We start from the raw sequence: 27,557 nt of genomic DNA on the forward strand, positions 1-27,557 counted from the left end.
TCAGTATGTAATAGACATTTTATTTTTGAAAAAAACAAACACAAAGCAAAGATTCACACACATGCAGTTTCTCAGGTCAAGTTAAAAGATGTTCGTACACATTTCCTGAAGAAGTGAGAACACAATGATTTTGTTCAGACATAAAATAGACATCTAACTATTAAAAATTAGACAAAGGGTTACCCTCTTATTTTTCAAATATCGGAATAGAAAAGTGGATTGTGTGTGTTCAGATGTTTGCCTAAAATTGGACACTAGTTATAAAAGCCTCTCCAGTACCAGCAGGTACAGTTGAGGCCTGCTGCCATGAGCAAGATGACCAGCAGAGTGATGAGTAGGCCACAGCCAATGATTGTGGCGACGACGGCCCAGACCAACGTCCTCTTGGACATGTCAATCAGAGGGGACTTGAGGGCCATGCGTGCCCGCCGTGCCCTTCGGCGGTCCTGAGGAGGGTACCGGGCCAGATTCACACTCTCCATACCCAGAGAGCGGACCAGACATGACTTGTGGTGGCTCAGCTGGTCGAAGGTGTGTTTGCCGTGGTAGCGCCCCATACCGCTCTGACCTGGAGGCACGAACAAGCTGCGTGTTAGCATTTCTGTACGCCGATGACACATGACAGCTGGATTTGAACTCTGAAGGTTTTCACATGGCTCTTTTCTGCTGAACATAATGCTTGTACTTCTTTTTTATTATCTCGTTTCTGAAGGAAAATTCAATTAACAACGACAAAAGTGTTTACTGCTCTGAGAGACGCTCATGTCTGAGGCTACATTTACATTTACATTACAGGCCAAACAGATTTAATCATTTATAGTTAAGGTTCACATTTATGTTGGTGACATGTCTCCAGCTTTGGCGAGGACACTGTTGCAATGCTAAATGCATGTCCACATTAAACTTAATGTGAGCCACGTGTGTACAGTAACAACTACAACATCAGTGTGACACAAGAATCATGCATCACTTTGGTTAAGATACAGTATGTTCCGTCCAACTTGGCTTGAACAGAAACTTCTCTATAAATAACTGACAAGTCTTAAATCTTTCCATTCACCCATCTCTGTTGCTGATCACCTCTGCACTGACACTGACAACGTTAAAAAAAACACACACATAATATTCCATTCTGACAGTGGTCACATTGTCAGAGATCAGATATAAATCACATCTAGGATTAATTTGAAAAAAATTCAACTTGTCAAATCTGGATCTGAATAAAACTAATTGGATGACATGTGAACACACTCAGAGATCCCAAAAACAGCGTTTTGACTTTTGGGACTTCAGCAGGACCCAAACTGCTTTGTTTGTATCCTCTGCACATGGGCCGTTTACAGTTTACTACATTTAAATCCGAACATCTGCCTTTTCCAAGTATTTTTGTGCCACATTATAAGTTGTCTTTATTATACTGTATTAGTTTAAGACAAATGTCTTTTTTGGGTTTTGTTTTTTATTCTTAAATAGTAAAAAAATGCCTGTCTTTATTTTATCCAATACAACAAACTTTACAAAGCTTCTACAGATGGTTTTCAATTAATTTGTGTCAATCAACTGGTTGTTGTATATCCATTATTTTCTTATGACCAAACTGAACCGTGGATAAACACAAATGACTGGAAGTTGAAAGTTTGCTTTGACCCGTGCAGCTAAACACAGACAGTGACACACTTTGTCTTACCAACACCCCCAAATGGGAGAGAGCAGAGGGTGTAGTGCATCATTATGTCATTGACCGTCACTCCTCCACTCGAGGTCTCCGCAATCATGTGTTTCGAAGCCTATGAGATGCAAGAGGGGAAAAAATGAGGTTGAGTCATTACAAACTATTTCCACTCTCCTGCTGAATCCTCTCACCTTCTTATCAGAGCAGAAGATGTACAGAGCCAGTGGTTTCTCTCGCTCATTGATGAACCGAATGGCATCATCCATATCACTCACAGTCACAATGGGCAGCAGGGGACCAAAGATCTCTTCCTGCATCAGCCTGGAGTGGGGGGGCACATCCTTCAGAACTGTTGGGGCTTTAAGTGCAACATCGATCAGTAAACACAAATATACAACAGACATATATCGTTGCACGAACTGGTTTATGCTACTCTACCAATGTAGCACTGGGAGGCATCACTCTGGCCCCCCACCACCGGAGTGTAACCCTCCATCAGACCCATGACTCTGTTGAAGTGACGCTGGTTGATGATTCGGCCATAGTCAGGTGAACATTTGGGATCTGCTCCGTAAAATTCCTGAAATGGATCAAAAGATTTTCATAAAAAAATCCAGACAAAATGTTTGTATTCAGTTCACAGAATATGCATATGATTTAAACGTTACCAGCAGAGTCTGTCGGATACATTCCACCACTCGGCCCTGGATGCAGGGTTCACACAAGATGTAGTCTGGAGCGATGCACGTCTGTCCACAGTTGATAAACTTTCCCCATGTGATACGGCTTCATACAATATAAGTGTGGAAGCACAAATTTACACAAATTAATCAATTTCTTTTGCAAAGGTGCTTGAAAGTTTACAAGCCTCATTAATTAATTTGTTATGGAAAAGTATCTGATTTTGAATATTTGTGCTGCAAAACTATATGATTCCTTGAGTTTGGAAAATGATGTGAGACACTTTTTCAGCAAAACTTCAACAAAACTTTACCAGTAACCTGTTTCAGGTCAGAGAAGAATTTAAGTTTATTGCTCATTATGGACTCAACTCCCTTACAGGGATGTTGGTTGGCTTCGTTGGATGAACTGCAGAATCCAGGTACTTGCAGAGCATTTCTAGAAGACTAAGGGCAAAGCTTTGAATGGGCCTTTCAAAAAGATTTATTCTTTTCTGCTTTATCCTTTTCATTTGGTGGAACAAGCTTTTGTGTTTAGCTTTGTCTTGCTGCATGATCCACAGATCCATACCTTGGCATTTCATCTTATAGAATTTGCTTCTATAGTTTATAGCTCCATGACAGCAACCATCCTGAGTCAGAAGCAGCAAAGTAGGCCCAGATCCTGATATTGCCACCAACATGCTTCACAAATGGGATAAAGTTGTTATGTTAGAATGCAAACTCTTGGCCATCACCAAAATAACGTTTCTCATTCAAGCCATTGGTTGGTGGTGGTTGGTACTTGTTGGTCGACCTCTCCTGGGAAGTGGAACAATGGTTTTTGCGATGGTGTTAAATGTTCTGCGTTGGTGGTGTCAAAAACTTTTAGAAATTCTTTTGTACCCCTTTGCAGCCTGGTCCTTGTCCTTGTTTCTACCCATGACCTTATAGTATTGATTAAAACACCCTATTTTAATTCCCCCTTCAAATAAATTAAGAGGCTCAAATACTTTTGTCAAATACAAATATTTAAGATTAAATAATCTGCCTCTGTGCATTTTGTTGAACAAAATAATCCTCCAAAAATCACCAAAGTCATCAAGTTTAAAATTCTATTGGCAACAATGTATGGTATAAATTAAAACTGTGTACAACTGTTTGCGCTGTAGGCTACAATAATTAGTGTGTTACCGGCAGGCAACCCTGATTTCACAGTTCTTGTCAATGTAGCAGGGGCTCTTCCCTCCTAATTCCAGAGTCACTGGAGTGAGGTTTCGAGCTGCAGCCTCCATCACCAGTTTGCCAACCGTGCTGCTTCCTGTGTAGAAGATATGGTCAAACTTTATCCTCAGCAGCTCTTGGGTCTCTGACACGCCGCCTGTCACCACCGGGTACAGATCCTGAAAATGAACATCAAAACAGACAAACTGTTGAAACAGGCAATATTATATTTTTGTATTTTACCTGTGACTTAACAATTTCGATGATTTATATCCGTATTTAATTACACCAAAGTTCCACAACATGAGCTGTGAATGTACGTGGAAGAAATCACACAAAAACAAATTATCCAATCATATCTCTGTCTGCTGTCGAATCTGTTGCCACAAGAGTTCCCAGAGAATTATTCTGGACCATCCCAGACACCCCAAATGTCTTCAGTCTACAAATAGATCTGGTCGACACATCCACCCACTCTTATATTATATCAATGACTCAGCCAACAGAGCGGCTTCCAGAGCCCCAGAATAATAATATGAAACTACAATTATGCAAAATACAGCCTCTTAAGTTAGTCCGGCAGGCAACTCTGTGTCAAACCCACACAATTATAATTAAGGGCTGTTGTTTGGTGTGAAACATGGATCCATTTGTATCAAACTGCTAACAGTGACATCATGAAGTTTTACTCAGACAATGGGTCCTGACAAAACATCCGGGACTCGAGGAGAGTCCACTTAAGAGGGTCCACTTGGTCTTGGAATCACAAACTATCTGTAATGCACTGTACTGTGTTTCTACTAGGGTTTGACATTAAAGTGTTCAGACCTTGTCCAGATAACGAGGCAGCAGTGCCCGGAGAAGGAGGGACGAATACTCGCTGAGCTCCGACGGCTTGACCACAGCTGCATTGCCTGCAGTGAGAGAGCACAGAATGATTTTCTTATGAATGGGATGAGATCACTGAGTGAGAGAGAGCTGACGAGCAGAGGCTGAGAATGTCGAGTGACATGTAGTGAGGGATGTCACCTGAAGCTCTCAGCCAGGAAGGATAGTGCTATCATTTATAGTTTAGTAGTGTTAATGTGGTGGACGGGTCAGTAAAAGAAAATGCATTGCTGTCATGTATGGGGCTGCGTAGACACAGGCCATTCAATCTATTAAGAGCTACAAAAATTCCAGGCAAACATCCAAAGCATTCACATATTAAGTACACAGTCACATACATTCACACACATTACACATGTGGACAAAATAGTCAGTACCCTTCTGTTATGGAAAGAAAAACCCACAATGGTCACTGTAATACTTAAAACTTCGAATCAGGAATTGCTTTGGAATTGTGGGTCAACAGAGACATTTTAAAAAAATAAAAATGTTGGTACCCTTATCTTAATATTTAGGTGCAGAAGCCTTTGAGTCAATTCAAGCCATTTCTCTAACTCTCTGAGACTTCTGCACCTGTCGACAGGTAGTTTGGCCCACTCCTCATGAGCAAACTGTCCCAGCTGTCTCAGTTTTGAATGTTTCATGCTCTTTCCAAAGATGTTCAATAGGATTTAGATCAGGGCTTATAGGAGGCCACTTTAGAATGTAGAGTGTTTTGGTTCATTATCCTGTTGGAGCAACCATGACCTGCAACTGAGACCAAGCTTTCTGACACTGGGCAGCACATTTTGCTCCAGAATCCCTTGATAGTCTTGAGATTTTATTGTACCCTGCACAGATTTAAGACACTCTGTGCCAAATGCAGCAGTAACCATTACTCCTCCATGTTTCACAGTAGGTACAGTGTTCTCTTCTTTGTATGCTTCATTTTTGTGTCTGTGAACATAGAGCTGATGTGACTTGCCAGGAAGTTCCAGTTTTGTCTCGTCCGTCCAAAGGAAGGTTCAGTTTGCTTTAACAGTTGAATCTTCCTCGGTCGTCTTCCATTATGTCACTTTGGCTCAATCAGCGATGGATGGTGTGATCTGACACTGATGTACCTTGACCTTGGAGTTCACTCTCATCGAGTTTTCTCTTGTGGCCACATCCAGCTGTGCTATAGTATAAACTTCCACCTGCTTGGAGATGGTCTTAAAGGCTTTACGTTTAACATGTCTGTGTAGAATTTCTTTTTCTAAGCTTTCTGTGGTCCATGTTCACTGTGGTGCACACCATGACACCAAACAGCACACTGACTACTTCTCACCCTCTAAATAGGCAGACTGACAGTTTTGAAGACAGCTTTGATGCTAATTACAGGACACACTTTAGTTTAACATGTACCTGGGGTCAAATTAGTTTCTTCTTTTATAGGGGTACCATCATTTTTGTCCAGGCCACTTTCATATGTTTGTTTTATAAAATGTTTCTTTCGAACCAGAATTCAAAAGCAATGTCTGATTTTAGCAGTTAATTTTCACAATTTTTAAATTTATTATTACTTTTGTCAGTTTCAAGTTATTTCAGTGACCATTGTGAGTTTTTCCTTCTTTAATGGAAGCGCACCAACGATTTTGTCCATGTGTGTAAGTTTGGCCAGAATTGTTCTCCATTTCTCAATACTATATATATAAAATGTTGTGTAAATTTCGTCTTCTTCATGACAACTTCTTTTAATCTGTACGTGTACGAATTAATGTAAATGTAAAAGTAAGGCATGAATTTTTACTTAGAATATAAACTTTAGAGAACAAGACTGGTTTTAGAACAGAGTTAAACACCTGAATCAAATGCAGTCACAAGAGAAAGTAATAGCACTGTTTGCAATTTCCTGTTTCCTGTTTTGATCTTTCATGCCTTTATTGACCACACCTATTAAAAATACAAACTGATGTCACAAAATGTCAGCTGGAGTCAGGTGTTAGCAAGGAGTCCAATCATTGAAATGAGAAAGGAGATGGGGTTTAGAACAACCATGACTTGTGAAGGCAATCAAACAGTGTCAGTGTGCTATTCACAAGTAGCATCAGCTGATGTGAACCACGCCTCTAGAAAAGAGATCTCAGAAGACTTATGATCAAGAGTTGTAGATTTGCACGTGGCTAGAAATGATTAGAGTAATCTCAGAGACTTTAGATATTCATCAGTCCACAGTTAGATATATTGTTTATAATTTGAGAGGATTTAGTAGTGTGGCTACTCCTCATAGAAGTGGGAGCCAAGCCAAGATCAGTACAAAGACAATGCAGAATCCTAAATGAGAAAAAGACCCAAAGAATAACAACTAAAGACTTGAAGGATTCTTTTGAGTTGGTTAACCTCTACTCATGATTCAACTACATCCAAAACTTTAAACAGGCAAAGTATCTATGGCAGGACATCAGGACAACATGGAAGAAGTCACAGCCCTCCAAAAACAATATTACACGAGCCTGGCGTTTGCCAAAGATAATCCTGACACTCCACAACACTGGGAAAAAAGGATTATAGACAGATATATATCTCATACCATATAACTAAGGTAGGATTGACTGGTAAGAACACACAGCACTACAGAACCATATATTATCCCAGAAGTGATGTACGGTGGAAGGAGCAACTGGGGCTACTTTGCTGAATCTGGACCTGGTCGACTTGCTAGTGCAGATGCGAAAAAATATTCCCAAATTTATCAAGGTGTCCTAGAGAATAAATTCAGCATAGCTATCTGCAAGGTAAGGATCAGAAGAAGCTGGGTGATGCATTAGAACAATGAGCAAACACACTGAAGTAAATATATTGCAGAAAGGCTTCAGAGAAACAGAATCCACCTTCTGGAGCCGCCCAGCCAGAGGCCAAGCCTCAAACCAACAGAGGTGCTGTGAAATTACCTCAAGAAAGCTGTTCACAACCAGATATCCTTAGAATATGGCTGAGCTGAAGTACATCTGTAAAAAGGAATGGTTCAAAATTGCTCCTGAACATTGTGCAGGTCAAATCTACAGGTACAGGAAGCACTTGCTTGAGAATATTGCTGAGAATGTTATTGAGAATAATATATGGTAATTACAAACACTGGCACTGAGTCTTCTCATGACTAAATAGACAGTCTTCTATAATGTAAAAGGAACTGGAATATTTTACACCTTATTGTTACACATTTGACCAAATCTGTATCTGGTCATTTAAAATGGTTTAAGAGAAGCATTAAAGAATTAGCTAGGTCTCATTTTATTCATTCACGGACCATGATGCCCAACATTCACTTTTTTGCTACTACAATGTAAGGTGGTACGTCACATGAGAATCTTTACACCAGTATTGTTTCTCCACTCGGGGGCAGTGTACGAAACAGTAAACACAACCCTAACTGTGCTCTACATACATAGTGTTGTCACTTGGGCTAAAGCTCAAACAGACTCACGACTCTATCTATCGCTCTCCTAGTTAAGCATTTACACATTTACCATTTTTGTATTCCAGTGACTTTGGTGACCTCACAGGACCCTCAGCACAGCTTTTAGCAGCTGTTAGCAGAGGAGTGACGATGCCTTTCAGATTGCCAGTGGAGGCCTACTTCATAAGTTACAGGATAAATAAGGTTCTCAGGAACTAGAGGCTGAAATGTTCCCTACCTGCAGCAATGGCTCCAACTAGGGGCAGGAGGTTGAGGGCCCAGGGGTAGTTCCAGGCTCCAATGATCAGAACCACTCCCAGAGGCTCGGGTTGAATATAAGCCTCATCTGATATAGTGAGGAGGTTCTTCTCCACAGGCCGAGGAGCTGCCCACTCTGCCAGCTTCTCTATAGCCAGGCTGATCTCATTCTCAATGCCAATTAGCTCAACAAGCGGTGTGTCATACTGACTCTGTAGGAAAACCACCACACTGTCAATCAGACAAGTAAAAAGTCAGCTACATGAACATTGAGTGGAGCAGAGTCTGTTTCCGCTCACCCTGTTGATGTCCTGTTTGACAGCAGTGGAGATCTCCGTCTCTTTCTCGGTGATCATCCGCTTCAGGGCGTAAAGCTGCTGCAGTCTGAACTCCAGAGGTCGAGTCCTGCCGCTCAGGAAGGCCTCCTTGGCCCGTTGCACTACCTGCCTCTCCATACAGACTCCTACATGACAAATGCCAATGCAGGTCAAACTCTACAGACAAGCAGGGCCTGCTGTGTAGCACACACCATATTGTATCACACGCCTTTGTCCTATACATACTGTTTCTTAAATTGAACAACCAAAAAGTACGTGTTTCCCGTTTATTTTAGCAGAGCCAGCCTAAGCTGTTATTGGGACCCCAAATGAATGCCCCCAATAAACTATGCATCATAATATCCCGAATCAGCTACTTAGAAACCATTAAGTAGACTGTAAATTATCTTCAAACAAGATAGACTTTAAACTCTACCATGACACAGCCAACAAAGACACAAATACTATACATTTGAACATGTAAAAGATGAATTTAAAGTGCAGAAGAGGTGAGAATAAGAGTTCGACCAGTAATTCAAATTTAGCTTCTCATTCCCAGTCTTCTCTTTATCAGAAAGCAAGGACCTGACCTGCTGACTTTCTTTGCATAGTTTGCTGCACCTGCAGACAAATTAGAAGGACAAGAAACATCAAGGGAGGAGTGATGGTGTAACAAAGGTTACAACTTGGATTTTGATGAAATATATCATATTCTAATCTTTGTGTTTCCCAAAACAGTAAAACGTGTTGCTTTAAAATGAATGATCACTCATATATAACTGAATAATGATAAAAGCCAAAAGGACCGAGTATCTCTACTTGAATTAACCACGTGAAACTGTTAAAAATACAGTAGTTGCATTTACAATTGTTAGAATACAAAACTGAAACAAAATGACACTTGTCAAAATAAAAATCCTGTGTCCAGTTGTTTGGGACATTTAAGCTACGGTGCCCATTAGAGTTGCCTGAAGAAATGCTTGAAAATGAAACATACAAAAAAACATTAAGCCTATTAAATGTCTCAGTCAAGGAGAAGAATTCTACTTACCGAAGTCAAGTCAAGAGCTCTGTTAAAATACACATTCAGTATATTCCTTATGAAATAGGGGAAAATATTGTGAGACTAATCTGATCTCAACGTGGCTCAGATGTCCCAAAACACTGTGGGTTCACTGACTGACTCTCATTGTCCACCGTTCCCTTTCAACCACACTGCTCTGGGATCAGTTTACTAGGAGGCTTGGCCACTGGAACTAGGACCCCAACACCAAAAGCCTTGACAACATCAGCTCCGCACACCAACACACTCAGTCAAGCCAACATGATATATCTTTGTTGTATAGCTCATTTGAATTTTTTTCTTTTACGATCTGTTGTTGAGCTAATTTTTTACTTAGTGAGTCATTGAGGTCAATGCATCATAATCGCATGTCAGTCATAGTAGCCATGCAATAAATTACTATAACCTTGAAATCTTGTTGATAACATGAAACTGTTAAGATATCCATCAACTTCAAGCTCATTAGCAAAACACTGAATTATATTTAAGGGATTACTGAAATTTATTAACAAAACAAATACATGAAAAAGTGTAACAATTAAAAGCAGATATAACAACAAGACCAGTTCTCATTGTGTAGTGAAATATGTCAATGAATTTCATGAGAAGAAATAAACTTTTTCATAGTTCTTTACGATGCACCAATGTAAATAAAATCGGCATAAAAAATCTGTCAGATTATGAGACAACATGAGTTTAGCGTGTCGAGTAACAGAAAAAAAAGTAAACATTTTTAAGTGTTATCAATCAGTAAAGCATTTCTACAATAATACAAAAAAAAACAGAATAGGATTCTACGGAGCTCGTGAGGGGTCACCTGCACCAGCAGGGGGGTCAAGTCAGCCCACCTGTTTCCGCTGCTCAACCTTTTTGGTGGAACCTCTGCAGGAAACAGACAAAAAGAATTGTGTATAGAGACAGAGATATTTAACTGTTCACAGGAGCAAAACAAGTGTAGATGTCAATAAAGGTGGTGGGGCTGACCAAGACAATAGAGACCATTTAGCAGAGGACAGTGAAGCATGCTGGGTAATTAAGGGGAGGGTAGACGAGGAGGCACACTGTGGTAACATGTCCTAAACAACGCCACACATTGTCTGTTGTGGACAAGGCCATTGTTGTATAAAGCTACGCTCCTGTAGGACTGTGGGTATGTCGGGGGAGGAGTACTCATATCTTGTCATCATGGGAACATACATTTTAAAAGCTGTAAACAGTCATAAGACAAAAAGCCCACTGTTAAAAAACGTGCATTTGTCTTTGATAACTCATTTTCTCCGTCATTTACATTACATATAACTTGTTATATAAAACACCGATGTTTGCTGGTTGTTAAGTTGAACATTGTCCCATCATTCTATTGTGATGCCATCACTGATTAGTGTTGAATAAACACTTCAGACCTTGGATGAGAGTGGAAAATCAAAGCGTGTCAATTATTAACCAAGAATCAGTACTTTAAAGAGCACTGGCCTTCAGTGTTCTGCCTCAGAAAATATTAGGATCCTCTAAAAGCATTAATTTCTGAATCTCATCTCAGACAGGATCGTACACCATGAATGTGCAATGAAATCAAGGCACCTATTAAAGGCAATCTGAATAAAACTAATAAAAGTAGCCTTGATATGATTAGTCCTCCAGTTTATTACATATTCGAGCTCACACAGGTGCACTGATCTCAGGTGTTGATTCTAATTTAGCTATGTACAGCTAGCTCATCTAAAAGAAATCATCTACAAGCCCCATTTCTAGACAAGTTGGCAAAAAATACAATACAAATAAAATGAGTGATTTGGTAATTTGCTCGAGCCTTTATCAATCTGACAAACGTACAAAGTAAAAAGATTCGATGTGATGTGTTGTCACTGGCCAGCTAAATTTTATTTTAGTAAAAGTTGTCTGCAACACACATTAGAAAGAGCTGTTACATCATTTTTGAGGATACCAATTGTTGTGTCTACAAAGCCACCTTGTTGTACAGTAACACATGCAGATTGAGGCCTGACATTGTCCTACTCAAATATTTACTGACTTTCAAAGACATTTTCTTGACGGCAGCATTTGTCTTTCTACAATCCAATTATACACATGAATGAGACTTTCACACATATGTGAAAGTAATGCACTCATTGGGTACAGCGGCCACCTACCAACGATAAGACACTGAACCCCCAACAGCCCGTCCCCAGCCCATTGGGGAGCTTTGCATCAGGAAGTGAAAACTGTGCCAAATCAACATGCGGACAAACGATGTGCTGTGGCGACTCTGACCTCACAGAATAAGCCAAAACGACATTCATTCACTCCGAAGCATGACAGATGCTGGCCACCTTTCCCTAATATTAGTCTGGATATTCTTTTTTATTTTTAGCACAGAGAACCCAGCATGTGTTTTTCCTGAAAACAAGCTAAAACACAGAATCATCCGACCACATATGTTTCCACTGGCTTTCAGTCAATCTGCTACTGTCTACACTGGACACACAACACCCTAACCACTACATGTCCACACGAAACACACACACTCCACTGTAAGTACACAAGTAACTGTGTTGTAACCGTCACACACTCTGCACCTGTGTCTGCCTTCTTTAGGCAACTCTTACGTTGTCCGTAGTTTCTTTTTCCCCTTGTTTGTTATCTGTCTTTTGTCTGTATTGTTACTCCTTGAAAATGTCCTTGAGAGCAACCAATTACCAAAGCAATTACGTTGTATTTGTTAGCATACTTGGCCAATAAATATGATTCTGATTCTGGCGTGAGCCTGGCCCCAGTCTCCTTGTGTGACTATGTTAAGTGATTTTCCCCTTTTTTTTTAATGCAATGCTACTTGAGAGCTTGAAGGTCATGCACATTAAACAGTGGTTTCAACCTTTGGCTTTTGCACAATAATGTTCTGAGTCACCATTGAAAACATTATGAAAATCCTAAACTCTTTGTTAAATATTCTTTTTTTCATCATTCTCTTATGAAGTTTGGCAGTAATGAGTCATGATACATATGTGCTCACAAATTTGGTGGTGGATGCTCCTAATATACTCAATCATGATGCCTTCACATTCAACCACTATTTACTTTTCAGTCTTATTTGGCTTCTTCACAACTTTAATAGCAGCATTTCACTCTAGACACTTAAAATATTTTTTTTACTTTAATCAGATTAATAAAACTTCAAGTAAAAGGGCAAAAAACATTGCCAACTTTGTATATTTCATTTAGGATTTTAATAAAACACACTGGCTTTACACAAATAATGAGAAGCTTATACCTTGTTAAATATGCTGTGTTTAGCAATAAACTTATATCAGGAAAGTCAGACAAGAGGACGTGGACTGATGCATTCAGCTATATTGGACCAGCACAGATTCTACATACAGTACAGCATCACAACACAATCCCTTAGGAGGTCTAGTAAGGACGTCCTGCCAAAGACAGTTCTTCTCATGTTGTCAGAAAGACAACAATCTTTAATGACAGTAAACTCTAACTTTATTTCTCTAATTTTCAATAGTCTGGTGTTGTTCTTACTCAATTCAGGCAGTGATACATTTTTCACACACCTGTGAATCAACAACAGTAACATTGCTTACATCTACTTAATGATGTGTGTATGAAAACTGAATATAAAGTGAATGTAGCTAACTAAACGCAAATAAGTGTCTCAGAACTGAATTTGTACCAAAGTTCTATGTAGGTAACTTCCCAGGAATATACATTAAAACATTACTAATATAAAAAATAAACCTTTTATTCCTATTTAGAGTGGGTTGGTATAATTCAGTGCCTTTACCTTCAACACGAATGCTGCCAAACCAATCAACACAGTCAACATTGCCATGCGTCGCAGCCTGCCCACATTAACCTGCTTGAGCAGAAAAAATCGAGCCCAGCTCAGTTTCTTGGCAGTGTGGGGTGGGTATCGCATGCTGTTCAGTCCCTCCATGTTTAGCTTCCTGATCAGGCAGCTACGCAAGTGGCTGAGCTGATCGAAGCTGTACTTGCCATGGTAGCAGCCCATGCCACTTTCACCTAAGGAATATGTTAGAGGACAAGTTAGATACTAAGATTTGTCTTTTTTCCTGCAAATACAAAGTTGTTTAAATTGCTACAGGTCGATCTCCCATGCACACACTTACCAACTCCTCCAAAGGGCAGAGTACAGACAGTAAAGTGGACAAGACAGTCATTAGCCAGCAAGGCTCCACTGGATGTTTCGGCTATTATCCGTTTGATCAGCTGTATGACCAGAGCAGTGTGGGGAAAAGTACAACATCAAAGTCTGTTAAAGGTAAATTTAGGGCAGATTAATCAAAATGCATGTGAGTTCTTCTTTTACCTTGTTATCATGGGAGAAAACATAGACAACCAGCGGTTTCTCTCTCTCATTAATGAACTGGATAGCCTCGTCTACACTGCTCACTGTGATGATGGGTAGCAATGGCCCAAAGATCTCCTCCTTCATCACTTTAGATTCTCCTGTAACATCCTTCAGCACAGTTGGGCCTAAAAAGGACCAGGAAGCAAAAGGTAATTTTAAGAGTATAGTTGAAGATTGCTTCATATACAGTGCATTCAGAAAGTTATCAGACCCTGTCACTTTTTACAATTTTGTTATGCTTTAGCCTGGTACCACAATCATGCAAATTCTTTTATTTTTTTCTTCTCACTAATCTACACTTAGCACCCCATAGTGACATAGTGATAACAGCATTGAGTTTTTTTGGGTTTATGCAACAAGCTTTGAACACCTTGATTGGGAGATTATGTGCCATTCTTCTTTCCAAATCCTCTCAAGCTCAGTCAGGTTGGACGGGGAGCATCGGTGGACAGCCATTCAGGTCTCTCCATAGATGTTCAGAAGGGTTCAACTCAGGGGTGTGGCTTGGCCATTTTAGTATATTCAAAGACGCCACTCCTGTGTTATCTTGGCTGTGTGCTTAGGATTGTTGGCATGTTGGAAGGGAAACTTTCAGCCCAGCCTGAGGTCCTGAGAGCTGTGGAACTGGTTTTCATTGAGGATGTGTCTGTACTTCACACCATTCAGCTTTCCCCCAACCCTGAGCCAGTCCCTGCTACTGAAAGACGCCCCCCCCCAGCATGATGCTGCCGCCACCATGCTTCACTGTAGGGATGGTATTGGGCAAGTGATACTTGGTCCCCGGTTTCCTCCAGACATAGCATTTAAAATTGAGGCCAAACAGTTCAATATTGGTTTTATCAGATCAGAAAACATTGTACATCACAGTCTGGGAGTTCTTTGGGTGCTCTCTCCAAGTGGGCTTTCATGTGTTTTACACTGAGAAGAGGCTTCTGTCTAGCCACTCTGCCATAAAGCTCAAATAACTGGAGGTGCACAGTGATGGTTGTCCTTCTGGATCGTCATCCCATCTCCAAACAGGATCTCTGGAGCTCAGTCCGACTGACTATTGGGTTCTTGGTCATCTCTCTTACTAAGACCCTTACTCAATTGCTCTGTTTGCCAAGGCAATCAGCTCGTGGAAGAGGCCTGGATGTGCCAAACATGTTTGGTTTGAGAATTATGTGTGAATTATGTGTTTTTGTACCCTTCCTCAGGCAGCAGCAACATAACAAAAAAAGTGAAGGGGATCTGAAAACTTTGTACACTAAAAAAATGAGTCACATGTAGTGCAGAGTTACATAGTTATATGGCTACAAGTAATTGTATCAGTTATTGTAAATATACTCAATATGGCACAACCCAGACTTTCGATTACACAATACCCCTATTCACTTTCCAAATTGGCAGCCAAAAAAAAAAAAAAAAAATCACTCATCTTCACCACCTATTTGATAACCAATTTCTATCGTTTAAGACAATAATGGAAAAGTAGGGAGTTGGGGGAGAACAGTTCCTCCAATATCAACAATTAAAATCCATAATTAAATAAAGAAAAATATAATTACAAACCACTACAGCTGCCTATACTAACTGATGAGATAATAAAAACCACAAGGTCAAAGACATTGTTTAATCTAAACTCTACAAAATGATATCAAACAACGACTACATAAAAGTCCCAATAGAAAAATGGGAAAAAGATCTTACTTTCTCCCCCAGCTCTGACTTTCGGATAGAACAACACCATCTCTGTGACTTATTAACACAACACAACCCACATCACTCAAAGCAAAATGTTTAAAATGTGCTTAACCAACACAGACACGTGCTCACAGTGCACGTCAGTCAGCACACAGGATTACTTCCAAGCCCCTTGGGCATGCAACAGGGTACATTCCTTCTGGGTAGGGATGACAGAGATACTCTGCACCATACTGAGCTGCCGTATCCCCACATCTCCATCCCTCTGTTTACTTGGAAAGATCTCAGAAGTTGATCATCTCCAAGATAAATATAGAAACCCAGCACTCATCTCTCTAACAATCACCAAGAAAATTATTCTTCAAAACTGGAAATCTAGAAGCTCACTACATATCAATCACTGGATACATATATTCTCACAGAATACATAATCATAGAGAAAACAGCTACATACAAAAACAATGTATCGAACTTTGATAAAACTTGGAACCCATTTCTACAACATTTCTAATTAAACAAAATGCCTGGGACTGAAGCCACGCACACTCCCAAAAACGTCTAAAAATATGAACTGCAAGCTACGATACAAACTTTAGAGCCAACATTCATGTGTACAGGTAATGATTCTAAAAACTTGACTTGAACTTGCTAGGCAACACTGTTGCCTGCCAATAAGTAAAAACGCTTTTCAAGCATGGTCAGTGGCTCAATTCCTACCAATGTAGCACTGAGATTCATCACTGTCTCCACCAACAGCAACTGTGCTCCCCTCCATCAGAGCCATGACCCTCTTAAAGTGTCGCTGGTTGACAATTCGTCCGTAGTCCTCAAAGCTTTTTGGATTGTCTGTGTAAAATTCCTGCAATGTATAACACAAAAATATAACACAAAACAAACAGTGTGCGTGATGTGTTTTAAGGTAAAAAAGAAAAATAAAGTTTGTTCAAAGTCCAGAAATGAAAAAAATTCGATGATATTTCATGTGGTAACCACAGGGCAGTGTTTTGTATTTAGAGCTTCATGTCAGACCAACCTTGATGCTCTTCTTGATCTCCTCCACTACTCTGCTCTGAATAGAGGGTTCACACAGGACGTAGTCTGGAGCAATGCAAGTCTGCCCACAGTTGACAAACTTTCCCCATGTAATGCGTCTGTATGTGGGAAGAAAAACACAGAAAACAGACGACATCTTAGAAAGTGCTTTTGTTTTGCTACTTAACTAACACCTGTCCCTCTTCTACGTAGACAATTTCAATCTTTTCTGGGATCGTCCTCAGTACTTCAAGCAAGATGGACTGCACCCGAACTTTCTGGGATCACGGATGTTGACTGAGAACATTGTCCACAGCGTCTCAGTCTCCGGAGACTGACTGACCATTGAAAACACCTGTGGCTCTGATGTGCTCACCTCTCCTGCATCCTCCGCTCCAACACCCGACAACATCCACAGGTATAAACAGTCCGAGATATTTATAGAATCTGACGTTACCAGCAGACAAAATGCAGCTGTTATGGACTCTAATTTTTCACACAGGGAATATTATTATTTTGCTGAATGTTATGATCTTAACCACACTGCTATTTGCCCCATAGAGACTATGTCTGCTCCACGACCAATTAAACTTTTTAAACCAACAATGAACACAAGGGGAGTTAATCATAAAAATCTAATACAAGTTAAGACTAATGCTCATACTGAACCAACACCCAAAACTATTAAATGTGGATTATTAAATATTAGATCTCTCTCTTCTAAATATCTGTTAGTAAATGACTTAATAAATGATCATCAAATTGATTTACTTTGTCTCACTGAAACCTGGTTGCAGCAGGAAGAATATGTCAGTTTAAATGAGTCAACCCCCCCAAGTCATATTAATTATCATGTTCCTAGATGCACAGGCCGAGGTGGAGGAGTAGCAGCAATATTTCACTCTAGCTTATCAATAATTCCTAGACCTAAACATAGTTATAACTCATTTGAGAGTCTTACTCTTAGCCTTTCACACGCAAACTGGAGAACTCAAAAACCACTATTATTTGTTATCGTGTACCGTCCTCCAGCCCCTTATTCAGAGTTTTTGATAGAATTTTCTGATTTTCTATCTGATTTAGTGCTTAGTACAGATAAAGTCATTATAGTGGGTGACTTTAACATTCATGTAGATGCTGACAGTAACTGCCTGAGCACTGCGTTTAATTCATTACTAGATTCAATTGGTTTTTCCCAAAATGTAAATAAACCCACTCACTGTTTTAGTCACACATTGGACCTTGTACTTACATATGGCATTGAAACTGATAATTTAATAGTATTTCCTCATAATTCTCTTCTGTCTGACCATTTTCTAATAACATTTGAATTTACAATAACGGACTATACAGCAGTTAGGAAAAAATTCCACTACAGCAGATGTTTATCTGAAAATGCTGTGAATATTTTTAAAGAAATTATCTCTTCATCTTTTTCACCACCATGTGTCAATACTATGGTGAGTAGCCATCTTACTCCTGTACAAATTGATTACTTAGTTGACGATTCTGCAGCCTCATTGCGTATGATACTAGATACAGTTGCCCCTCTGAAAAAAAAGGCAGTGAATCAGAGGAGCCGACCTCCATGGTACAATTCACAAATGCACAGCTTAAAGCAGGCGTCACGAAAATTAGAGAGGAAGTGGCGTTCCACTAATTTAGAAGAATCCCGGTTAGCCTGGAAAAACAGTTTAAAAATGTACAAAAAAGCTCTCCGTGATGCCAGAACAGCATATTATTCCGCACTAATAGAGGAAAACAAGAACAAACCCGGTTTGTGTTCAGCACTGTAGCCAGACTAACTAAGAGCCATAGTTCTGTTGAGCCTAGTATACCCTTAACTTTGAGCAGCAATGACTTTATGACTTTCTTTACTGATAAAATTGCAGCCATTAGGGAAAAGATTCACCAGATCCTCCCTACAAATATTACAGATAGATCTTCATGTACAACAGCTCTAGAATCCTCAATAAGGCCCCAATCCATCTTAGACTGTTCTTCACCCATAGATCTCACTGAGCTAAGTTCAACTATCGCCTCCTCAAAACTAACAACATGTCTTTTAGACCCTGTTCCAACCAAATTGCTTAAAGATGTTCTACCTTTAATAGACACTTTCATATTAGATTTGATTAACCTATCTTTAGAAACTGGCTATGTACCAAAGGCTTATAAAGTTGCTGTAATCAAACCATTACTTAAAAAACCCTGTCTTGATCCAGGTGATTTAGCCAACTATAGACCAATATCAAATCTCCCGTTTATCTCTAAAATCCTGGAAAAAGTAGTTGCAAAACAATTATGTGATCACCTTTACAGGAATAATTTGTATGAAGACTTTCAGTCAGGATTCAGAGCTCATCACAGTACAGAAACAGCACTGGTAAAAGTCTCCAATGATCTTCTCCTCGCTTCAGATAATGGACTTGTGTCCGTACTCGTCTTACTAGACCTTAGTGCCGCATTTGACACCATTGACCACAACATTTTATTACAGAGACTAGAACATGGATTTGGGATTAAAGGAACCACATTACATTGGTTTAAATCTTATCTGTCAGACAGATTCCAACTTGTTCATGTTAATGATGACTCTTCTTTATGCACCAAAGTTAGCTATGGAGTTCCACAGGGCTCTGTGTTAGGACCAATACTTTTTAATCTGTACATGTCACCTTTAGGCAAAATTATTAGGAAACATTCCATAAACTTCCACTGCTATGCAGATGATACACAGCTCTATTTATCTGTGAAACCAGAAGATACTAACCAATTAGTCAAACTTGAAGCATGTCTAAAAGACATAAAGACCTGGATGTCCTACAATTTCCTACTTCTAAATTCAGACAAAACTGAAATCATCCTCTTTGGGCCTAAAAACATGAGAAATATGCTGTCTAACAATATAGTTACTTTAGATGACATAACTTTGGCCTCCAGTACTGCGGTGAGGAACCTTGGAGTTATTTTTGACCAGGATTTGGCGTTTACGTCACATATAAGACAAATCTCTAGAACAGCCTTCTTCCACCTACGGAACATTGCTAAAATTAGAAGCATCCTGTCTCAAAGTGATGCCGAAAAACTGGTCCATGCATTTGTTACTTCTAGGTTGGACTACTGTAATTCCCTACTTCTGGGGAGTCCTAATAACTCCCTAAAAAGCCTTCAATTAATCCAAAATGCTGCAGCAAGAGTGCTGACTGGATTAGGAAAGAGAGATCATATTTCACCTTCATTGGCTTCCCATAAAATCTAGAATAGAGTTCAAAACCCTCCTCCTTACATACAAAGCTCTTAATGGTCAAGCTCCATCATATTTAAAAGATCTCATAGTTCTGTATCGCCCGATTAGACCACTTCGATCCCAAAATACAGGCCTACTTGTGGTTCCCAGAGTTTGCAAAAGTAGAATGGGAGGCAGAGCCTTTAGCTATCAAGCTCCTCTCCTGTGGAACCAGCTTCCAATCCAAATTCGGGGAGCAGACACCCTCTCTACTTTTAAGACTAGGCTTAAAACCTTCCTTTTTGATAAAGCTTATAGTTAAACTGCTCACTCAACCTGAACTAGCTTTTCTCTATACATTTACTTGTCACCACTGTATACCATTAATTCTATATCCTACAACCTGTACGATGCTTTGTTTTTTGCTTTTTTGTTGTTTTGTTGTTGCTTTTTTGTTGTTTTGTTGTTGCTTTTCTTGTTGTTTTGTTGTTGCTTTTTGTTGTTGCTTTTCGTTGCTCTTTTCTTTTCTTTCTCCACTTTCCACTCACCCCAACCGGTCAAGGCAGATGGCCACCCACCCTGAGCCTGGTTCTGCTGGAGGTTTCTCCCATTAAAGGGAGTTTTTCCTCTCCACTGTTGCCTAGGGCTTGCTCAAGGGGGATTTGTTGGGTTGCTTCTACATACTTGTGTAGTCTGGACTTTATTCTGTAAAGTGCCTTGAGATGACTTTGTTGTGAGTTGGCGCTATATAAATAAAGTTGAATTGAATTGAATTGAATTAGATCTACTGATTGCACATTGTAGTCTAATTATAAAGGTAACACTGACCGACATGCAACAGTGATGTCACAGTTCTTGTCGATGTAGCAGGGGCTCTTCCCGCCAAGCTCCAGCGTCACTGGGGTAAGGTGACGAGCTGCTGCTCCCATTACCATTTTGCCAACTGCGCTGCTTCCTGTGTAGAAAATGTGGTCAAATCTGTGCTTCAGCAGCTCCTGGGTCTCCAACACTCCACCTGTCACCACTGGGTACAGATCCTAGGCAGAGTATAAGAAGCCATTAAAACTCCCTGTAATTTCATACTAAAGTAGGTGTACACAGAGGGAAGTGAATGAAGGAGAAAGCTCACTTTGTCTAGATACTGAGGAAGAAGTTCCTCCATGATCTTGGCAGAATGTGAGCTGACCTCAGACGGCTTTATTACTGCTGCATTACCTGAACACAGAAACAAGATGACCAAAAATTATTTAAGCTAAATCTTTGCCCAGTTATTAGAAAAATACAAAACCAAATACGTTACTGAACTAAAAACAATATCAATATGTGGCACTCAGTACATGACAATGTTTATATTTGACAAATCATGTTTAAATCTGTAACGGTCTAACTAGTTGGATTTGCCGTATTATATAGCCACTGTCACCTAATAGCCACCATACTTACGGTTTGTAGGTTATAGCATGTCTGACATGAGCTTTGTAATATATGTTGCTACATGTTAAGGCCATAATGCCAACAGAGACAGACACAACAAGACTACAAAATCTGTGACTACACTTGATGTGTTGTCTATACAATATAATAAGCTGAATACAATCATGTGTAAGAAATGTAAGTTAATGAGAATGGCCTCATCATGTACAGTATAAAAAATGTTGTCTGTGTGTCTTATGTTGCTTTAACTGCAGTCTATGCAGCATTAAGTTTTGGTATGCAATCCCTTACATGACCTATTGATTACAGTAATGGAATGGAATGAGTTGTCTTGCATGTAATGCCATAATATGCCTACTTAGTGGGGAGCGACTTTGTGAAGAGGTGGCAATCGGTTACTACAATATAATCATTTCTTCTTAGGCTGTAGTTTGCTCTAGTGTTCAATTAAGACTGCATTATACAAGATGTTCCAGTTATATGTAAAGCACATCCTATACAATACAAAACAACAAAGTTCAATCATTAGAAATTGGGGAGGGTTGCATCAGGAAGGGCATCCGGCGTAAAAACTGGACCACTACAGCTAATGTGATCAGGGAGACAGGTAGGAGGGTACTCGGTGTGTCATCTGGAAAGAGGAAAGTGGACAAGGAGACTTGGTGGTGGAACAAGGAAGTTCAGGATTGTATGCGGAGATGGTTACTAAGAAGAAGTGGGACACTGAGGGGACTGAAGAGAGTAGACAGGTGTACAGGAAGAGGCGGCGTAAGGTGAAAATAGAGGTGGCAAAGGCCAAACAAAGAGCATATGAGGACTTGATGGAAGGAGAACTTTAAAGAGTTGATGAACGAGGAAAATGAAAGGGAACAAAGAGTAGAAGAGGTGACTGGTGTGGAGCAGGAAGTAGCAAAGATTTGTGAGAGTGAAGTGAGGAGGACATTGAAGAGGATGAAGAGCGGAAAGGCAGTTGGTCCTGATGACGTACCTGTGGAGGTATGGAAGTGTCTAGGAGAGGTGGCAGTAGAGTTTCTGACTAGTTTGTTTAACAAGATCTTGGAGAGTGAGAGGATACTGAGGACTGGAGGAGAAGTGTACTGGTACCAATTTTTAAGAACAAGGGAGATGAGCAGAGCTACTACAGAGGAATAAAGCTGATGAGCCAAACAATGAAGTTGTGGGAAAGAGTAGTGGAAGCTCGGCTAAGGGCAGAGGTGAACATTTGTGAGCAGCAATATGGTTTCATGCCTAGAAAGAGTACAACAGATGCAGTATTTGCTTTGAGGATGCTGATGGAGAAGCACAGAGAAGGTCAGAGGGAGTTGCATTGTGTCTTTGTAGATTTAGAGAAAGTGTATGACAGGGTGCCGAGAGAGGAGCTGTGGTATTGTATGAGGACGTCTGGAGCGGCAGAGAAGTATGTTACAGTGGTGCAGGACATGCATGAGAGCTGTAAGACAGTGGTGAGGTGCTGTAGGTGTGACAGAGGAGTTCAAGGTGGAGGTGGGTCTGCATCAAGGATCGGCTCTGAGCCCCTTCTTGTTTGGTCTGGTGATGGACGGACTGACAGATGAGGTTAGACAAGAATCTCCATGGACTATGATGTTTTCAGATGACATTGTGATTTGTAGTGAGAGCAGGGAGCAGGTGGAGGAAAATCTAGAGAGGTGGAGGTCTGCTCTGGAAAATAAGAGGAATGAAGCTTAGCCGCAGTAAGACAGAATACATGTGTGTCAATGAGAGGGACCCAGGGGGAACAGTGAGGTTACAGGAAGCAGAGGTGAAGAAGGTGCAGGACTTTAAGTACTTAGGGTCAACGGCTCAGAGCAACGGAGAGTGTGGAAAAGAGGTGAAGAGGTGAGTGCAGGCAGGTTGGAACAGGTGGAGAAAAGTGTCAGGTGTGATAAAAGATTATCAGTGAGAATGAAAGGAAAGATGTTCAAGATGCTGGTGAGACCAGAGATGTTGTTCGGCTTAGAGACAGTGGCACTGAAGAAAAGACAGGAGGCAGAGCTGGAGGTAGCAGAGCTTAAGATGTTGAGGTTCTCTTTGGGAGTGACGAGGATGGACAGGATCAGGAATGAGGACATCAGAGGGACAGATCATGTTAGATGTTTCAGAGATAAAGTCAGAGGCCAGATTGAGGTGGTTTGGACATGTTCAGAGGAGAAACTGGGAATATATCGGTAGAAGGATGCTGAGGTTGGAGCTGCCAGACAGGAGATCTAGAGGAAGAGCAAAGAGGAGATTTATGGATGTAGTGAGGGAGGACATGAAGTTAGTTGGTGTGAGAGAAGACGATGCAGAGGACAGAGTTAGATGGAGGCACATGATTCGCTGTGGCGACACCTGAAAGGGAACAGCCCAAAGGAAAAGAAGAAGATGTAGGGATTTTTGTATTGCAAAGGCCATAAAATATATTTTCACAAAATTCTGCCCAACTACAGCTGAATTAGATTTTAACACAATGAGGGAGATAAGTTAGTCACTAAATGTTTTAGATACATTGATAATTTACACACACACACACACAGATATATATAGATATATAGATATAGATATAGATAGATATAGATATAGACACAAACACACAAACACACCAACAAGATTTGTCCCCACTTTTGTCTTCAAGCTCGGGTCCTCTACCACAGGCCTGGGAGCTTGAGGGTCCTGCACAGTATCTAGGACTGCACACTTCAAGGACAAAGATCTCATATGTTGTTCCTGGAATCTGCTGGAGCCACTTTCCCATTTTGGGGGTCACAGCCACGTTCTTCTCACCACAGGTACCTCTTGTGCCTTCACCTTCCACATCTTTTCTAACTCCTTTTTCAGCCCTTGGTATTTCTCGAGCTTCCTTCTTCCTGATGCTCCTATCGCTTACGATTGCTACATCTACCACCACAACCTTGTTTTTCTATTTGTCCGCAACTACTATGTTGGGTTGGTTGGCCATTATTGATTTGTCAGTCTATATCTAGTCCCACGGGATCTTAGCTCTGTCATCCACCACCACCTTTGGAGGTGTGTCCCATTTTAACTTTCAGCCCGTACTTAGATAATATATGCTAAGAAAACCCTGTGTAAACATGTGTACAGTACCAAAAACTAATTTAAAGTTTAGCTATTCTTGATATCTCTACTTCTGATGTGACTTCATCATATTTTGGTGTATCTTTTGATAGTAGACAATCTCTTTACACCTACAGCATCTGTGATGTATTTCTCTCAAATGGATTGTTGATTTTCAGTGCAAATTTAGACTTGAAAATTAACCTACATAACTACCATAGACCATGCAACTGTAGCACCTGTACATCTATCTGCAAATATACTGTATGTGTTGTTGTTGGGGTGTATTTGGTACCAGCAGCGATAGCTCCAACTAGTGGCTGCAAGGTGACAGCCCAGGGGTAATTCCAGGCTCCAATGATGAGCACCACTCCCAGGGGCTCTGGCTGGACATAAACCTCATCAGATATAGTGACAAGGGTCTTCTCGACAGGCCGAGGAGCTGCCCACTGTGGGAGTTTCTCTATAGCCAGCTTAATCTCTCCCTCCAGTACCAGAGTCTCAAACAGCTCTGTCCCATATTCACTCTGCAATGAGAAGTCGAGTTAGTTTTAGCTACAGCACATTTAAAAACAACAGTTTTTGACTAAAGTGCTTTACATACAGATACGATTATTATACTCTACAACTGATAGCTGTAAAATTTACAAAAAAGTGAAGGGAGGCCGAAGTGAGCACAATACAGCGGAGATGAAGAATAGACCTCCAAGTATGTTTTAGTTAATAAACTGGTCAATTTGTTTGTTTTTCTTTTTAGTGGACTGGTTTGTTCAGCACAAATACAATCATGTTACTGTACTGTGCCACTCTTGTCAAACTTGACCATATCATACCACTTTAGATATTAATTAGTGAAAGTGTATGGTGAAAGGCCACTAATGTACATGTCTGTTTTCATGAAAAAAAGTATACCATTTAGCAGGAATGACCTGGAAACTGACTTGAAGGCAAAGAACAAATCTGCAGTGTTGTTCCAACAACCAAAGCATATTAGATTACAGAATGTTTATCTGTGTCTGTTTCCTCGGCTGCAGAATTTGATGAGTTTATTCGTTTTTATTAGCAACTGTGATTCTGTTCTGTTTCCTTTCTGTGTGGATCTGGCCTGTTTCTGTAGTGAGCGTAAATTAACTAGTGCTGTTCCAGATAGGCTTAATATAATGTAGGGCAGTGAATGTTAGAATATAATTGGAGAAGGCACATTGCTGTTACTTTCCTATTAAGGGACAAGTCTGCACAGTCACCAGATCCCCTGAGCAAAATATCCAGTTTCGCTACTTTCTCAAAATTCCACAACAGAATAGTGGAAAGTTCTGACTAACTTAACCAACCTTGCCAAGGTCCTGTCTGACAGCATCTGCAATGTCTTTGCGTCTCTCTGAGATGAAGCGAAGCAGAGCCTTCAGCTGGTGGATCCTGTACTCCAAAGGTTTGGTTTTTCCTGTTTGGAAAGACTTCCTTGTCTGTTGTACAACAAGCAGCTCCCGTGACATCTTGAGCAAAAACAAAAAGATTTGATTAATTGGACTCCAGGTACCATTTAGATTATTTTGTGGCCATATTAAACCTCCTGACCAATTTAGTCTATAGAAAATAAACCTAGTTACTAAATTTGTGTCAAACAGGCAATGTCAATGTCACCACCATATTAGACCAGGGATATAAATAAATAAAAATGAAAATGTGGGAGCTCGGTTTATTTGATTCATAGTAATAGAACGTTTACATTTTATACTAAAGAGTTAAAGATCAAGTGTAATCCAAAAGAAAAAAGGTTTTATCTACATTTACTAAGAATCACTGCTTGACGCTTGAGGTGTGTCAATCAACATAGGTTTGCATGAAGTGAATTACTTAGGTGGTGGAAAATATAGGTTATATAGCGACACCTCGACAAGTATTTACAAGAAAGATTAAGTCAAATTCGTTGTTAAAAATGTGATTTTTTTATGACTCCATTTTCCTCTCCACTGTTGCCTAGGGCTTGCTCAAGGGGGATTTGTGGGGTTTTCTCTACATATCTATATAGTCTTGTCTCCATTATGTAGAGTGCCCTAAGTTGACTTTGCTGTAAATTGCTGCTATATAAATAAAGTTCAATTGAATTAAATTGTACAGGCCAGACTTGCCAGGTCAAATATGGCGGCGACGATGACGTATCGCGGCAACAAACCAAAACAGCCAATGTGGTCTCTTAAATTGATGATCTATACATTGGTCACTTAGGGAATTTTCAACTACAGCTAACGTTAAGGCCATAACGTTAAATGTGTAACATCTAGCTAAAGCTAGCTGGCAAATAAAGCACACACCTTATGTTAACCTTAATCTGCTAGCGCTCGCTAATATTATCTTAAGTCTGCGTTGGATGACGACTGAATTAAAGAGATTGCAGCAAACGTGTGAATTATGCGTTTTCCACATACTATTCAAATAATCTTAATTTGCTCAAAGGTAATAAAATTGTGCAGTTAATGATTTCTCACTCGGAATTTGGTGTGACAGGATTAAGTTTTTGTAACGTTAATGAACGTTGGCTTAGCTTGACTGCAAGAACTGACAGTTGAAGCAGTTATGTAACGCTATTAATAAAGATAAACTTACGACAAGCTGTAGCAAATAAGATTTACCTTTCCGAGTCTCTCCTCCACGATAAGTGATTGAAGTAACGTTATTCGCTATTTAGCTTGTAATTTACGAAGTTTTGGCGTGTACTGTTCCTGAAGCTCAAGCCTGGCAGAATCGACGTCGGCAATTGGTCGGAAGTTGTGTCAATCATTGAAAACACCAATCAGCTCGGAACTCTGTCAGCTGAGCGCCGCCTTCCAAAACAATAACACTAGCCCCAGATTGCAGGTAACCTGAGTCTCATCTTTATCGGCCACTAGAGCAGAGATCTACACAATGCAGTTGTCAGACTGGATTACTCTGAAAAGGTGTGGAGTTAAGCAACTATGATGACACTGATTTTAAATAACCCTCTATGATTAGGCACTTTTCTCTAACATTAATATTACCACCTGGTAGTGAACACCGTCAATTTGTTTCGATAACTGTCAATCATTTTAACTGGTAATCATTAAATTCTTTCCAGGGTGACCCCTGTTCTTCATAACATCAATACCACCAGTGTCAATGTGTTGGGGTATAAACAAACACTTTTTTAAAAGAAACACATATAAACATATTTTTAGCGGAACTGCACACCTGGGGATGGGAATGGGCTGTTAGGG

At 40.1% G+C, this 27,557-nt stretch overlaps 2 protein-coding genes across 7 annotated transcripts; both read right to left on the reverse strand.

Moving 5' to 3' along the window:
• On the reverse strand, positions 1-9,825 carry LOC137128630 (aldehyde dehydrogenase, dimeric NADP-preferring-like). 2 transcript variants are annotated; one of them, XM_067506954.1, is made up of 11 exons: positions 9,485-9,825; positions 9,024-9,054; positions 8,416-8,579; positions 8,097-8,328; positions 4,384-4,469; positions 3,526-3,734; positions 2,341-2,458; positions 2,111-2,252; positions 1,864-2,030; positions 1,688-1,787; positions 1-568 (listed from the first exon to the last, which is right to left on the reverse strand). In XM_067506954.1, exons 2-11 carry the CDS (start codon positions 9,040-9,042, stop codon positions 255-257), a joined length of 1,551 nt encoding a protein of 516 aa, XP_067363055.1. In that variant the 5' UTR covers positions 9,043-9,054; positions 9,485-9,825; the 3' UTR covers positions 1-254. The 2 variants fall into 2 exon arrangements, with proteins under 2 accessions (XP_067363055.1, XP_067363056.1); XM_067506955.1 differs by lacking the exons at positions 4,384-4,469; positions 8,416-8,579; positions 9,024-9,054; positions 9,485-9,825 and having other exon boundaries at positions 8,097-8,234.
• Positions 8,439-27,201, reverse strand: LOC137128631 (aldehyde dehydrogenase family 3 member A2-like). Of its 5 annotated transcripts, XM_067506958.1 has the most exons (13): positions 26,955-27,201; positions 25,656-25,817; positions 24,620-24,851; positions 20,948-21,033; positions 20,647-20,855; positions 16,591-16,708; positions 16,275-16,416; positions 13,833-13,999; positions 13,633-13,732; positions 13,287-13,525; positions 10,345-10,378; positions 9,024-9,054; positions 8,474-8,579 (listed from the first exon to the last, which is right to left on the reverse strand). In XM_067506958.1, exons 2-11 carry the CDS (start codon positions 25,815-25,817, stop codon positions 10,358-10,360), a joined length of 1,476 nt encoding a protein of 491 aa, XP_067363059.1. In that variant the 5' UTR covers positions 26,955-27,201; the 3' UTR covers positions 8,474-8,579; positions 9,024-9,054; positions 10,345-10,357. The 5 variants fall into 5 exon arrangements, with proteins under 5 accessions (XP_067363060.1, XP_067363058.1, XP_067363059.1 ...); XM_067506959.1 differs by lacking the exon at positions 9,024-9,054 and having other exon boundaries at positions 8,439-8,579; XM_067506957.1 differs by lacking the exon at positions 9,024-9,054 and having other exon boundaries at positions 8,456-8,579; positions 10,314-10,378; positions 26,955-27,200.
• Between the last annotated feature and the right edge of the window lie 356 nt (positions 27,202-27,557).

Source organism: Channa argus, chromosome 6 (assembly GCF_033026475.1).
Source record: "Channa argus isolate prfri chromosome 6, Channa argus male v1.0, whole genome shotgun sequence".
Lineage (NCBI taxonomy): Eukaryota > Metazoa > Chordata > Actinopteri > Anabantiformes > Channidae > Channa > Channa argus.